This window comes from Dermochelys coriacea, chromosome 5 (genome assembly GCF_009764565.3).
Source record: "Dermochelys coriacea isolate rDerCor1 chromosome 5, rDerCor1.pri.v4, whole genome shotgun sequence".
In the NCBI taxonomy this organism is placed as follows: domain Eukaryota; kingdom Metazoa; phylum Chordata; order Testudines; family Dermochelyidae; genus Dermochelys; species Dermochelys coriacea.
In genome coordinates this window covers 42,708,394-42,722,852 of record NC_050072.1, presented here as the reverse complement: position 1 = coordinate 42,722,852, position 14,459 = coordinate 42,708,394, and the positions used below count along the sequence as shown (strand labels likewise).

The 14,459-nt window shown below is 38.7% G+C and overlaps 1 protein-coding gene across 4 annotated transcripts in view; it reads right to left on the bottom strand.

Annotated features, from left to right (window-relative positions):
* The window catches only part of TRAPPC13 (trafficking protein particle complex subunit 13), a 43,681-nt gene that overhangs the window by 16,897 nt on the left and 12,325 nt on the right, over nucleotides 1-14,459 (bottom strand). For all 4 annotated transcript variants that reach the window (XM_038401285.2, XM_038401287.2, XM_038401288.2 and 1 more), the window contains exons 2-6: nucleotides 12,144-12,212; nucleotides 9,653-9,752; nucleotides 8,419-8,503; nucleotides 6,083-6,210; nucleotides 5,771-5,843 (exon numbers count right to left, since the gene is read on the bottom strand). In XM_038401285.2, the coding sequence (XP_038257213.1) occupies nucleotides 5,771-5,843; nucleotides 6,083-6,210; nucleotides 8,419-8,503; nucleotides 9,653-9,752; nucleotides 12,144-12,212 (455 nt within the window). The remainder of the gene's footprint in view (nucleotides 1-5,770; nucleotides 5,844-6,082; nucleotides 6,211-8,418; nucleotides 8,504-9,652; nucleotides 9,753-12,143; nucleotides 12,213-14,459) is intronic.

Sequence of the window (14,459 nt, the reverse complement as noted above, 5' to 3'; positions counted from 1 at the left end):
TATTAGTATCTGAACATATGCAAACAGTAAAAAATGTGTTATAAATGATCTATCTCCCTGAATTCCCTTATAATTCTCTCCACATACTGCTGCTTATAAGGACTCTGTATTACATAAATATATGATCTACCATTAGTGCAATGTTTACACAAGAAAGCCTAGAGCCAACCCAGCTCAAACTCCTTATAGCAGAGTTATAAAACATAAAAAGTACTGTATCACATCTGAAATTCCCAGGAATCTTGTAGGCATAGACAATTAGTTTCAAAAAGAGGTCTTTCTATATACCAGATACCAACATAGCTCACAGATTATACCCATATATTTATGCCCATTAAAATATCCTAGGATCATGTCAAGGCATTCTAATACATATTAAAAAATTACCACACTGATTATTAAGCTATTTTTATACAGTAAAGTCAACATGCTACCTTCTGTTTTAGAGTGCTCTTCAATATCTCAAGCTTTGGATACTGAGAAATGTGCCTGTTTCTTGAGCCTTATATACACTGTTGGAACACAGATAAAAACCTTTAACTATAGAACTATCACTGCTTCTCATAATATGTCTTGGGAGCAATTAATTCCTCAAATCATTCCACATGTTCCTAATGAAACCCTGAAGACGCCCCTTTCAACAGCAGAAGTTAGGTGAAACTGGTGTTTCTGCAACATTACAAGTTTCTACCATCTCTTCACAATCATAAAATATGATCTCTATATATCCTGTGTCCTACAAGGCCTGAGGACCACATTTAAATTCCAAGCTGGCTGTTCATTTTGATGGGTATATCATATGTAAAGCAAATAGTGTGTGGTTTTTTAATGTTTGTATTTTTGATATTTATATTTTTAATTGAGGTATGTGATCTGTGATTGCTGTGTATAAAATAGCTGTGATTATGTATGATTATTAAAACTTAAGAATGTATTTTAATCACCAATAGATGTGTAACAGTTGTGTGTATTTAAATGAGGAAAAACTATGATAGCAACTAATTACATACAGCTGATATTTCACTACCTTGTTTGCAGATCCCCCTCTCTTTACTGTAAAATATGTTTTCTTTTATGTAAATGTTGGACAATTTCCCCTTTCCCTCCATCTAAAAATCCCAAAATATTGGACAATAGAGGAATGTTTTATTATTTACAGTAGCTGACTACCTATTTTCATTTTCTTTGTTTTCTTCTATCCTGGAAGGCTGGTTTTGGTGTCAAGACCTCTTCCTATTCTACTTTATTTAACAATCAATCAACACCTGTCAAAGTTTTTCTGCACAAATTTTACTTATCTTAAAAATACAGCAACTCTCACAGAACCAGAAAATGAAAGGCAGAAAAGACCTATGAGGTAATTACTACATTTCCAGCAACAAGTCAGTTTTTTTTTCTTTCAATATATTCACCAGTCCTATTTTAAATGACTGAGATGAATGAGCTCGCACCGGTTTCTTCAGACTATTTCAAAAGATAAAAGGTCTTATTGTTAAGACATTAATCTTACCCTCTAAAAAAAAATTTCCTTCATTTAAATTAATCTCATTACATCATGTATATGGTGTCTTGGGCCACCCTAAATAGTTACTCTCTATTCTTAGATCCTGATCCTACAATCAATTCCAGATTCAAAACAAGCCCATATTTGTCTGACTGTATGATCAGGTCCATACTGATAACATTCTTCAATTATCTGTGGTTATTGTATCCCTCTTTAGTCACGGATGACCAAAATATGCCTCATTCTTTCAAATATTTCCTCATACTTCCAAAAAAAAAAAAAAACAAACAAAAAAAAAAAACAAAAAAAAAAAACCACAGCACACCAATGTGTTCCAATGCTCCCTCTCTTTTTTGCAATTAACAGACAGACAGACATTGATAATTTGGGTTGGGGTTCGAAATGTGGTTGTTTTCAACCAGTCATGGTAATAACAGGTCCATGAAAAACAAAAACAAGGGAAAGAGTTCACTATTTGTCAATGGAAAGAGTACACATTTAATATATTATAGGCTGGGCAGCCTATTATTAAAATTGTGCGATATTTCTCATTTTAACACGTTCTTTTCAGTTAGTTATAACTTTTCCAAACTTTAACCATTCAAAGTGAAATATTAGATGGTGGGTTTCTTCTTCAGGCAGAAATTTTTCTGGAAAATTTTACCAAAAGGGTTTCAGCCATTTCCAAGACTAAGTTAGAGAAAAATGTGTTATTTTTCCCCATGTTCAAAAATATCAACGACGTTTGGAGCAGGGGACTTGAAATCCAAATTTAGAAAAGTTATCTTTGAAAAAAAAGTGCAGTTTTCACATGATCAATGGAGACTTCTTAGCAGCTAAGATCTCAGAAGATTCTGTCCACAGTGGACATGTTCCTGCCTGGGGTGGAGCAGGATGTTCCCTGTTATTGCAGCTCTGGGTTGTTCCAGGCCATGCCACGCCAGGCCAGGCCCATGGCCCTATGCTAAATGCAGGCAGCCTTTCAGTCCTGTGCTCTCAATGATACGCCTGCTGGCACTCAGGCAATGACGAAGAGAAAGCTGCCCAATTTGTAACCAAAAGGGTCCAGAGCCTTCTGGGAGGTGAGCCAGAGTAGATTTAGACAAGGACCTGGAGGGACTGGGGGAAGTCAAGGGGAGGGAGCACTGAGATTGGGAATTGGGAGCGGGGGAAGACAGGGACTGGCTGGGCAAGGAGATTAGGAATGGGAGCCAGGGAGGGAAACAGTGGGGGACTGAGATTGGACAAAGAACCAGAGAGCCTGAAACTAGTAATCAGTGGTGCAAGTGGAAGGAGAGAGAGAGAGAACGATCAATCTAATAAGGAACGAGAATGAAGGGCAAGGAGGAATGGGACTGGTTGGACAAGGAGACTGAGACAAAGCTGGAGTGGCGGGAGATGCTGAGATTGAATTAGGAACAGAGAAATGAAGCGTAAAGATAGAGAACATGGGTGTGGGGTTGAGAAGAGGCTGGGAGGAGAGGAGACTGGCTGGGCAAGGAGTCTGGGGACAACAAGTGGGGTGGGAGTAGGGGTGGGATTGGGAATGGTTGGGCAAAGACACCAGGACTGGGATGGGAAGCCAGAGGATTGGAAATTGGGCTGGGCTGACAAGGAAAATGGGACTGGGGAAGAGAGAGGACTGGGATATGTTGGAGGGAATGGGACAGAAGGGGTCAGAATTTAGGGAAAATAGGCAGAAGAGTCTGTGCTCACTACAGTCCTCCAGAGTGTGGAATGGAACCCAAGATTCCTGAATCTTACCATTCCCCTCCTGTCAGCAAATATTTGTGAAACACACTTCCTCTAGTGCTAGCCCACATGGAGGATAACTTACTACAGTAACTTCTCATTTAAAATCGCCCTGGTTAACATTGTTTTGTTGTTACATTGCTGATCAATTAGGGAACGTGCTTGTTTAAAGTTGTGCAATGCTCCCTTATAACGGCATTTGGCAGCTGCCTGCTTTGTCCACTGCTTGCAGGAAGAGTAGCCCGTTGCAGCTAGCTGGTGGAGGCTTGGAACCAGGGTGGGCCAGCAGCCCCCCATCAGCTCCCCAAAGTTCCCTGTGCGGAGGCTGCCCTCTGCCTTGGAGCTGCTCCCTGAGCCTGCTGCTTGCTGTGTGGGGAGAGGAGGGAGCTAATGTCAGGGTGTCCCCCTGCTCCTGCACCCCGCGTACCCGATCTTCCATAGAGCAGGGGGGACATAGCACAGGGCTCAGGATGGAGGGAACTTCCTGGCAGCAGCTGCGGCCTCAGCTTGCTGATCTACTTAACAAGGCCCTGTACTTAAGATTGGGGTCAGCGTACTTAAAGGGGAAATGCACATCTCTCTCTCTCCTCACACACATGGTGTGTGTCTCTGTCTGCCATGCTGTCTCCCCTCCCTCCATTCGTGCTGCCTTGTAGAGTGTGAGGCTACATTAATAACAATGAGTTAACCCTTGAGGGCTCAGCCAATTGCTAGTTCATCATTTAGCAGTAAGGCATTCCCTGGGAAATATCCCACCCTCTGACTTCACCACCTCAACCAAGCTTCACAATCACCATTACTGTGTACCAGTATTAAATTGTTTGTTTAAAACTTATACTGTGTGTGTGTGTGTGTGTGTGTGTGTGTGTGTGTGTGTGTGTGTGTGTGTGTGTGTGAGAGTGTGTGTGTGTGTGTGTGAGAAGTCGCATTTTTCAGGAATGTAACTACAATGTTAAGTAAAGAGTTACTGTACTCTCTGTTACTCCATTAGCTCAAGTGGCATAGGTCTGTGTGGTGGAATGACCCATTTGTTTTTTTTTGCCAGTTTCTTTTTTTAAAACCTCAAGAACATTATTCAGGTTGCAAAGTTAAGCACTGTAGAGTTAGGAAATGCCAGAATTAAGTTTGCCAGTGCAACCTTAATTTGGCATTTCTTAACTACTGAGTGCTTGACTATGCAACCTTAACAATGTTCTTTTGATTTTTTTTTTTTTTTTTTTTTTTTTTTAAAAACATAGAATCACAGGCCTGGAAGAAACCTTGAGAGGTCATCTAGTCTAGTCCCCTGCACTCATGGCAGGGGGACTAACTATTATCTAGACCAGGAGTGGGCAAACTATGGCCCGTGGGCCAGATCCGGCCCTCTAGCCAGTTTAATCTGGCCCTCGAGCTCCTGCTGGGGAGCAGGGTCTGGGGCTTGCCTGCTCCCGCGCTCCAGCCAGAGAGTGGGATTGGAGGCCGCTCTGTGTGCCCGTGCCGGGCTCCCAGAAGAAGCAGCATGTCCCCCCTCCGGCTCTTACGTTTAGGGGCAGCCAGGGGGGTCCACATACTGTCCTCGCCCCAAGCGCCACCCCCGCAGCTCCCATGGGCCAGGAACTGCAGCTAATGGGAGCTGCAGGGGTGGTGCCTGCGGATGGTGCAGTGCACAGAGCCGCCAGGCCGCACATCCGCATAGGAGCCGGAGGAGGGACATGCCGCTGCTTCCAGAAGCTGCTTGAGGTAAGAGCTGCCTAGAGCCTGCACCCCTACCCCCTCCCCCGCCCTAGCCCAGAGCCCCCTTCTCCTCCACCCCTCGCACCCTGAACTCCTCATTTCTGGCCCCACCCCAGTGCCCGCACCCCCAGCCAGAGCCCTCAACCCCCTTTTGCATCCCAGTCCCAATTTCGTTGCCCACCATACAATTTCCATACCCAGATGTGGCCCTCGGGCCAAAAAGTTTGCCCATCCCTGATCTAGACTATTCCTGACAGGTGTTTGTCTAACTTGCTCTTAAAAATTTCCAATGATGGGAGATTCCACAGCCTCCCTAGGCAATTTATTCCAGTGCTTAACCACCCTGCCAGTTAGGAAGTTTTTCCTCATGTCCAACCTAAACCTCCCTTGCTGCAATTTAAGCCCATTGCTTCTTGTCCTATCCTCACAGGTTAAGAAAAACAATTTTTCTCCCTTCTCCTTGTAACAACCTTTTACGTACTTGAAAACATAGGAAATTACATTTAAAAAAAAAAACACCACTGAAAAAGTTCTAAAAGGTGGGACAATACTGAACTCCATCACCCATAAAAAAAAAAAAATCTGTATCTCATAGCACTGAATATTTTTCTCCATTTGTTAAACGTCTTATAAAAAGCAAGTTCTACAACACTATATACCACCCCTAAAGACATAGAATAATCTGTTTAACATAAGTCTATTTTCAATAAAAAAGCGAATATATTTTTTAGATTTCAAGTGTTGCAAGTAAATAAACAGTATCTATTAGCTACAGACACTGCATATTCTTATATAGAGTACCTGGAATTTGAAGAACTTTCTGAAGTACATCTTCTCTCCTGTCTGTGTAGTATAACTTACTGCACATACTAAGCTGAAAGAGACAGGCATTTTAATAGTTTTGAACAATTTTCAATCTTTTGTTTGTACTTAAGAAGAGCCAGAACAATGCATGTCTGCAATGCTTCCATGCAAGCTTTACCATACTTGCTATGATTAAAAATAAAGGCAATTTAGATTTCCATCAGTGGCATTCTAGTCTTTTGCTATATAAAATATTTCAGGGATATGTGTAAAAAAATGCACAAGTCAGGAGGAGATATAAAATCTTACATGTGTGTTCCTATTTCCTTTACTTCATGGTGAATAACATCATCAATGCAACAGTCAGATTTAAGTTCTGCCACTGCAGCACTGGAAGCTGAAAGGTTTAATCGCTGAGAACTTGTCTGAAGATCAGCCTTGGAATTGAAAAACACCACAGGTTTGAATGCTTTCAAGTCAGTGTGTCTAAAGAGCAAAGCATTACAAAAAAAAAAAAAAAAAAAAACATACCTTGTGAGGCGCTACATTTAATTCAAATAATCTACAGGATACTATGAAAGCCAGATGACCAGAAATGAATCTACTTTTTAAAGCCTTTTTTAAAAAAATCTGTCTACAGACACAGGCACATACATTTCATGTTTTTTTAATTAACTGGAATGTAAAAGACAACTCATGCAATATTTGCTGGAACATTAATGCATGAGAATGACCTGTGGAGCCTGCAAGCAATGACAATTTTGCTTGAATTAGGACAGCAAGCCCATACTGTATTAAAAGTGTCTTATTCAAACCCCAGTGAGTAAATTTTATGTTACATCTGTTCCATACTTGTCTAATATATTATTATTTATTAAATAAATATTGAAGTATTGAAAAGGGACCCAAAAAAAGGGTGTGGGGGGAGAGAAGAGAAGCACTACATACTAGATCTTAGTTACCATTTCTATTTATGGCCCAACAGTTTTTGCTTTGCAGCATAATTAGATCCATGGCATGAATAGTGTTCTAGTACAGGAGTTTTTTTCCCCCCTTAAATGCTGATAAATAAAAAGGTTGGGAATGTGTGATTACCAGAAAATGCATTTTATTTGGTTGTAGATTGACTAAATGCATTTGTCCTGCAATAGAACTAATATTATATTTTTATATATATAATAAAAATATATATATATTTTAAAGCCAAGGATAATATTCAGTACACATACAGAAGGTCTACTTCTGTATGGCCTTGGCTCACAGCACTGCCACTGGCTTCAAAAAAAAAGAGTTCCAAATGTAGAGGGCTTCCATGATTTAGATTTTAACCCATTTTTGTTCAATATGAGAGCAGTTATTACTTGCTGAGGTTATACCTGTTTGAAGTGGACTTTCCATTTGACATACGCTGTATATATATATATATTCATAGATTCCAAGGCCAGAAGGGACCATTGTGATCATCTACTCTGACTTCCTGTATAGCACAGGCCTCAGAACTTCCCCAAAATAATTCCTAGAGCATGTCTTTTAGAGAAACATCCAATTTTGATTTAAAAATAGCTAGTAATGGAGAATCACTACCAACCTTGCTAAGTGTGTTAAGTATATATTGTTGCCCCTTTTGACCAGAGTAGCTGGCCAAATATTTAGGGTCTAGTACACAGCTTCAGTTAGGAAGAGAAATGGTGACAGTCAGATATTTCTTTAATGAAGTTTTGTTTATGTACAAAGTCATATGTCTCTGAATGCAGAAGCAATCCAACAGAAGGAAACAGAATCTTTTGCTCACATTACCAAGAGCACTCTTTGCTGCCTACCCTCCTGACCCAAAAACCTCTCCCCAGGTTTCTTCCAGGCTCTGCTTTTGTGCTTTCAATTGCTCCTTCCAGCTGTCTCCCTCTCTGTCTTTTGACTGTTCTGCCTACTCTCCCACTTCTGAAAACAATATTCAGCAAAAGCTTCTTGGTTGAAACACATACTCCTCTTGTCTTTGGTGGAGACTTATGTTTACAGTTATGTTAACTGAAGGGTGAATTCACATCTATCTATCTCAATGGAGGTTATAACTCAACCCATAACAAGATTTCATCGAGCTAATTATTGCACACACTAAGATGAAAGAGAAAGGCATTTTAATAATTTTGAACCATTTTTGATCTTTCATCTATACTTAAGAAATAGAATAATGCATTTCTGCAACGCTTCTTTTAACCATAGCATACTTGCTATGGTTAAAAATAGAGACAATTTAGATTTCAGTCAGTGGCATACTAGTCTTTGGCTATGTAAATAATTTCAGAGATACGTATACTTTAATTGGGACAGTCTTTGAGGACCATTCAGAAGCTAGAGCTAGTGCAGAATACAGTTCCTGCTGGTCTTAGCTGTGAAAATCATGCTACGCTAATACTACAAAAACTTTCTTCCCATTTGCTTTTGGATGCTATCCTAACCTGATTTTGTCCTCTAAAACACTTTACGATTTCATTCCAGACTACCTGAGGTTTTTTTTTCCCCTGTGCTGGGAAACCTTTTAATGGTTATTTCTTAATACCTGCTGTGTATTATGTTAAAAATGCACCAGATACTATGGATTTGACACATTTTATAAATCCAATAAATAGGTATATCTTTTCACATACCTTTACCAATATGTCCTTGACAACTTGATTACTGTCATTATGTACACTAATGTAACTGGAAAAGGTCTCTCCCAGAAATATATTTCTGTTCAAAGAAAATAGTACTTTTTAACAATGTAATTCTCAACACACTGAAATCCAATAGAGTCCATCTTTAATTTTTGTAAATATTTTATTTTAAAATTCTACAGCGATCTGGTCTATGCTATGACCAGTTCAGTTCCATCAGTGCTAGCAATATCAAGAATCTGATCAAAGATGGGCCACTGGCATTTTAAAAATTGTCTCATCTAACCTTGCTCAGAACACGTCTAATTGACACTGTGCTCTAATTACTGGCAGCAACCCCTCTTTACTCTAGGAATCCCAACGTTGTTGCCACTAACAGAGTTGAGCCAGACATGGGAATAGTGGAAAATTTTGCAGTGCCTGTTATAATCAAGTCCAATGGGACTGCACGTACGAATAAAGGTACTTACATACATAAGTGTCTGGAAAACCAGGCCCTAAAAATACCCTAGCAATTTCCTAGTATACACAATTTTTGAAAGTTTAACTATCAGGAAAAAAAAATAAATAAAAAATGATCAAGTCAGATTCCTACTTGAAAATGACAATCTCAGTGATAGCTGTTAAACTGAAGTCCCAATCCTGCAACGAGATATACAGAGAAGGTCCCTTAAAACCTTAAATGTATGTGCACTGCACCAGTTTAAAGTGAGGCTTACACCTGTACAACTTAATTTAGAAAACACTGGAGTAAACTGTGTTGGCATAAATCCTGCTTATCATTGGTGCATCATATCTTAGGGATCTGTACATGAATGTAAATTTCTCTAATGAAGGCACTTTGCTAAGGGACTGTCTGCTATAAAGGGTTATATTTCACCTGGAAGTTAAAAATTGCTGCACACACTGCAGGGCACTATGCAGTGCCATGCTGTCTACTGTCTCTCCTAGACCCTACTACACACAGAGGCAGATACATATTGCAGAGACAGTCACTGAATACATTCAGTGACTATCTTGCACCAGTATCAGTACTGTGTGTTTATACTTGGTAAATAATTTCCTATTGTTAATGAAATAAACAAGTTATCATTAGTTGTCACCAAAATACTGCAATGTGTATTTGTAAAAAAAGGAAAGGGCGCTAATAAGCACAAATAATTCAAGTTCCAGGATTCATCTAGCAATAATCTTCATACCTTACAGTTGCATATTCAATTCTTACCCAAAGTTCTGAGGCAAAGTCAGCATTTCTCCTAGCATTAATGTTTCTGCTCCTTTTACGGTGGAAGGGTCATCTTTCATGAGTTGATTCAACAGATCTCCTGTAATAATATATAATGGCATAGGTCAAAAACATTTGCATAAACTAGATCCTTGTCTACATACAAATGACAGGTTTCCTTTCTACGTATTTAGAAATTGATAATATAGTGCTGCTTTTGAATTTTATTGATATTATGGCTTAGTTTAAATTAATTTTTCTTTAGTGACCCCACAATAAAGGGCAGACTGAATAGTTTCACGTTAAACTCTTTATTGCTTCTTGAATTACACTCATGCTAAATTCTAAGCATTAGTAGAGTTTGGTTTAGTTCTTGAGTAGGGTGTGCAGATTAGGAACTTTGTGATTTTATAAAATTAAGTTTTAAATAAAAGGGTACCTGCATACAAGGAAACCTTAAGTACAGCTTTTGCAGTACTTAATACAAGTTGGGTGGAATTTTCAAAAGCATTCAATGTTGGTCTAACTCTACTCCACTTAACACAGTGAGAATTTCTGAAAATTCCATCTGTTGTGTTTAATGATTCAGTCAACACAGAAGGGCTCAATCCCAAAGACATATCTCAGGATAAAGGTTAACCTCAACGGAAATTCTGCCTGCATAAGACCAACTGCACAGCACATCAGAAATAACTGATCCATTTATCCTTCTTTACTTTACTCTATTTACATTCTTATACAATTTTCTTTATTTTGTCTTTTTATCCTGATGCATGTTTTTTGAAGATAAGTTGCCATTGCACTGGAAGATGGGGAAAGAAGAATGTCTGTTGCTGGGATGGGGAGGGGAAAAATATTTAGGCTGCACAGCACCTCTCTCTCCACCTTGGCTGGCCTCTAGAATATAGTCAATATCTGGGGAGAACACAACAATTTCAAGGGGAAACTTGGAATGCTGTGCTAGCAACAGAAGACAAGGAAATTCATCAGGCAACAAGTCCTGCAAAATCATTGTCAATTACCCATTGAAATAAGGTGCTGGGTAAACTAATGGCTGTAATGAGGGTGTGTCAAATATAAGGGGAAGGGTAAACACCTTTAAAATCCCTCCTGGCCAGAGGAAAAACCCTTTCACCTGTAAAGGGTTAAGAAGCTAGGATAACCTTGCTGGCACTTGACCAAAATGACCAAGGAGGAGACAAGATACTTTCAAAGCTGGAGGGGGAGAGAAACAAATGTTCTCTCTGTCTGTGTGATGCTTTTGCCGGGAACAGAAAAGGAATGGAGTCTTAGAACTTAGTAAGTAATCTAGCTAGATATGCGTTAGATTCTGTTCTGTTTAAATGGCTGATAAAATAAGCTCTGCTGAATGGAATGTATATTCCTGTTTTTGTGTCTTTTTGTAACTTAAGGTTTTGCCTAGAGGGATTCTCTATGTTTTGAATCGATTAACCCTGTAAGGTATTTACCATCCTGATTTTACAAAGGTGATTCTTTTACTTTTTTTCTTCAATTAAAATTCTTCTTTTAAGAACCTGATTGCTTTTTCATTGTCCTTAAGATCCAAGGGTTGGGGTCTGTGTTCACCTATGCAAATTGGTGAGGATTTTTATCAAGCCTTCCCCAGGAAAGGGGGTGTAGGGGTTGGGGAGGATTTTTTGGGGGGGGGGGGGAGACGTTTCCAAGCAGGCTCTTTCCCTGTTATATATTTGTTAGATGCTTGGTGGTGGCAGCAATAAAGTCCAAGGGCAAAAGGTAAAATAGTTTGTACCTTGGGGAAGTTTTAACCTAAGCTGGTAAAAATAAGCTTAGGGTGTTTTCATGCAGGTCCCCACATCTGTACCCAACATTTCAGAGTGGGGAATGAACCTTGACAGGGAGTAATACAGAATGCCATGTCTCCAGATATGGACGGTAATTCCATGCTTCTATTTTTCTCCCCAGCGTGTACTTGGTTCTCTGAAACCTTCCCTCCACATACAATCATCTCAAAACAACAAAAACAGCATCCACTGGATGTTATGATTTTCCTAATTCCTCAGATTTTTAGGGAACATGTTTACAGGTTGTTCACCAAGCTTCCAAAGCCTTGGGGGTGAGAACGGTGTTGGTGATTTGCTACTTTTCTATGGCCATTACAGGGGGAATGTTTACTTCATATAATACATTGTAACCTCTATGACTGCAGAGGTGTGGTGTAGAAGTCTCAGTTGCTCATTTGGGGCTGCTTTAATCCTTTTTGCTTTTGTGTGCCTTGATGAAACACCAACTTATGTTGCTTACTAAATTAGTCTAAACATTCTCAGATGTTCTTGTCATTCTAGTACCATCCACCTTTTTCATCCTTTTTTGTGTTATGTATTCATTAGATTGTAACTCCTCAGGGGATGAACCTGCTTTTCTTTTTAAAAATGTGTTAAGTACAGTACACTGAACACCGCTGGTGATATATAAATAATAATAAATTAATTATCAAGAGATCATCATATACCTGGCAAGTCTCTCTCTTCACAGGTCACTGGAATATTGGTGAATAATGTAGGCTTGGTTAACCTCATCACTGTGAATTCAGAAAGGAAAGGAAAAGTTATTAAGCAAACAGTATTTAAAAGATCCAAAAATATTTCATAATTTTAGTAAAAAAAACCAAAAAACCCACCATCACATTTTTCATTTTCTTGTTTTAAAGTCAGTTTGAAAGGGGGTGATACAACCAATCACATTACCGGCACTTCCTGGTGAATATTTTTGGTCAGTATGGAGTTATAGTTTAATAGGGATCTAGGTCATTGCATACAATTGATTTCTTGCAGTCACAAACTTTAAATCAGCGTTGCAAAACTATCATGAAAATGTAATGGCCTAGGCACAAAATCTACACTACAATAATGAAAAAACAAAATAAATGAGATTTTACTCACCTGTAAAATAAACCAAACCATCTTGCCCCAGGAAAGGGGACAAGTAGAATTTTGCAAGGCTGATGTAAACCATCTTACTCAAATTACGTAGCCTCAGCTATATCATGGTGCCTGGGATTTATCCTCAAGAGAGATTTTCCAGATGGAGAATAGGAAAAAAAACAAAAACAACCCCACCCCACTCCACAAAACAACAAACAAATAAACAAACACTGGTCCTGATTCTGCAAACATTTACACATGACAGTAATCCTATTGAGTTCTATTGCATACATGTTTGCAAGATCAGGACCATTTTCTGCAAACTGCTTTGAAGATGTAAAATTCTAGACAAAGGCTCAGTATTTTTGTTAAATGCATATGAATAAAATTATTTGCTGGGACCAACATTTGCGGTTCGTCTGTGCAAACCAGTGTTCCCCTCATTTACAATATTTTTGGTTAAGCTCTATCTCTAATACTAAGTGTAACAAGACTCACAAGATTAAACAAATACAATGTAATATTCAACAGCACAATTATCAGTAAGTCATAGCTTCTCAGGCAAAGTAATCTAAAGAATCTGGGAGTTCCAAAATATAAATAATATTCCTTCATTTTTTCATATAGAATGTATTGTTTACAATTTAAAAATAGGAAATAAATTATATGTAGCAGATCAAGGCAACCTTCAGCTCAGTATCTCTTGAGGCTATAGAAAAATAAACTGGACAAGCTTGCATTGAAAGTTGCTACTTGAAAGACTGTGATGCATTTTCATTTCTACTATACTTTTGTGCCATTTCACATTCATTAGTCTACTCAGCATTCATTGATGCCAGCTTGGTAAAATCATTAATTGTTTTGGGTATGCATTTGGGCATGGTGCAATGGTTCATGTGGTAGCTTATGCTACAATATGAGACACCTACATGAGATGATTAATTGAGGCATAATCAGTTGTTTTAGGGAATGGCTATATTACAAAAGTGAACCATAAGCAAAGCTCTTTTTAATGGGAAGGTGTAAATTGGAGATTTTAGCTGAAGAAGGCATAATGTACTCCTGGCGGGATTCTGCACCAAAAAATTCACAATTCAGCAAAATTCTGCATATTTTATTTGTGAAAATAATGCAATATAATCACACCAGTTTCAATTGTTTTGGTAATTTATTTAAACTACAATACAGAAAAAAGTCACAATGACTATTCAGCATTTCCTAACACATGGAAGTGAAGTTACAAGCACTTGGTAACTAATACCCTGCATTCCAGCTATAATCCTGGATTTTCATTTAAATTATATTACAGAACACCAAACAGCAAAAAAAAAAAAAAAAAAAAAATTAATTTTAAATTGCTCAAACTTTCATACAGTTTTGCTAATCATCATCCTGGACCTGGCTGGGTAATTTGGGAAGTGCTTGTTTCTGAGTGTCCTGACATTTTATTGACTGCTTGGTAAATGTTTTATTTGCCCTCAGTCTTTTTTTTCTTTTTAAATGGGTAAGTAAAGTAAATCCTGAGCTATAATCTAATCCCTTTGTGCCACTTTGGCACAGGAAAAACAGTGAAAAAGCACATAGATCTTCCCAGCTGATTTTCTTACTGTCATTTATAAGGCTGCACATCACTCTGGCAATGAAGGGGCCTTAAAACTTTTCAAGGTTTTATGCTCCTGGAGGAATTGACTGAGGATGGGAACTGTTAACTAACAATAGGAACATTAACAATGTTACTATACAGGCAGCTTGCTACATTTCTGCCTCAGAAAAGGAGATCAATTAACTAGCAGACAGGCTGCTACATTTCTACCTCAGGGAAAGAGCCTTCTTCCTGCATAATAAAAAAAAAACATATCCTTCCATGCCCCTGATGAGTCAGAGTAGCAAGGGACAGAGTCTCT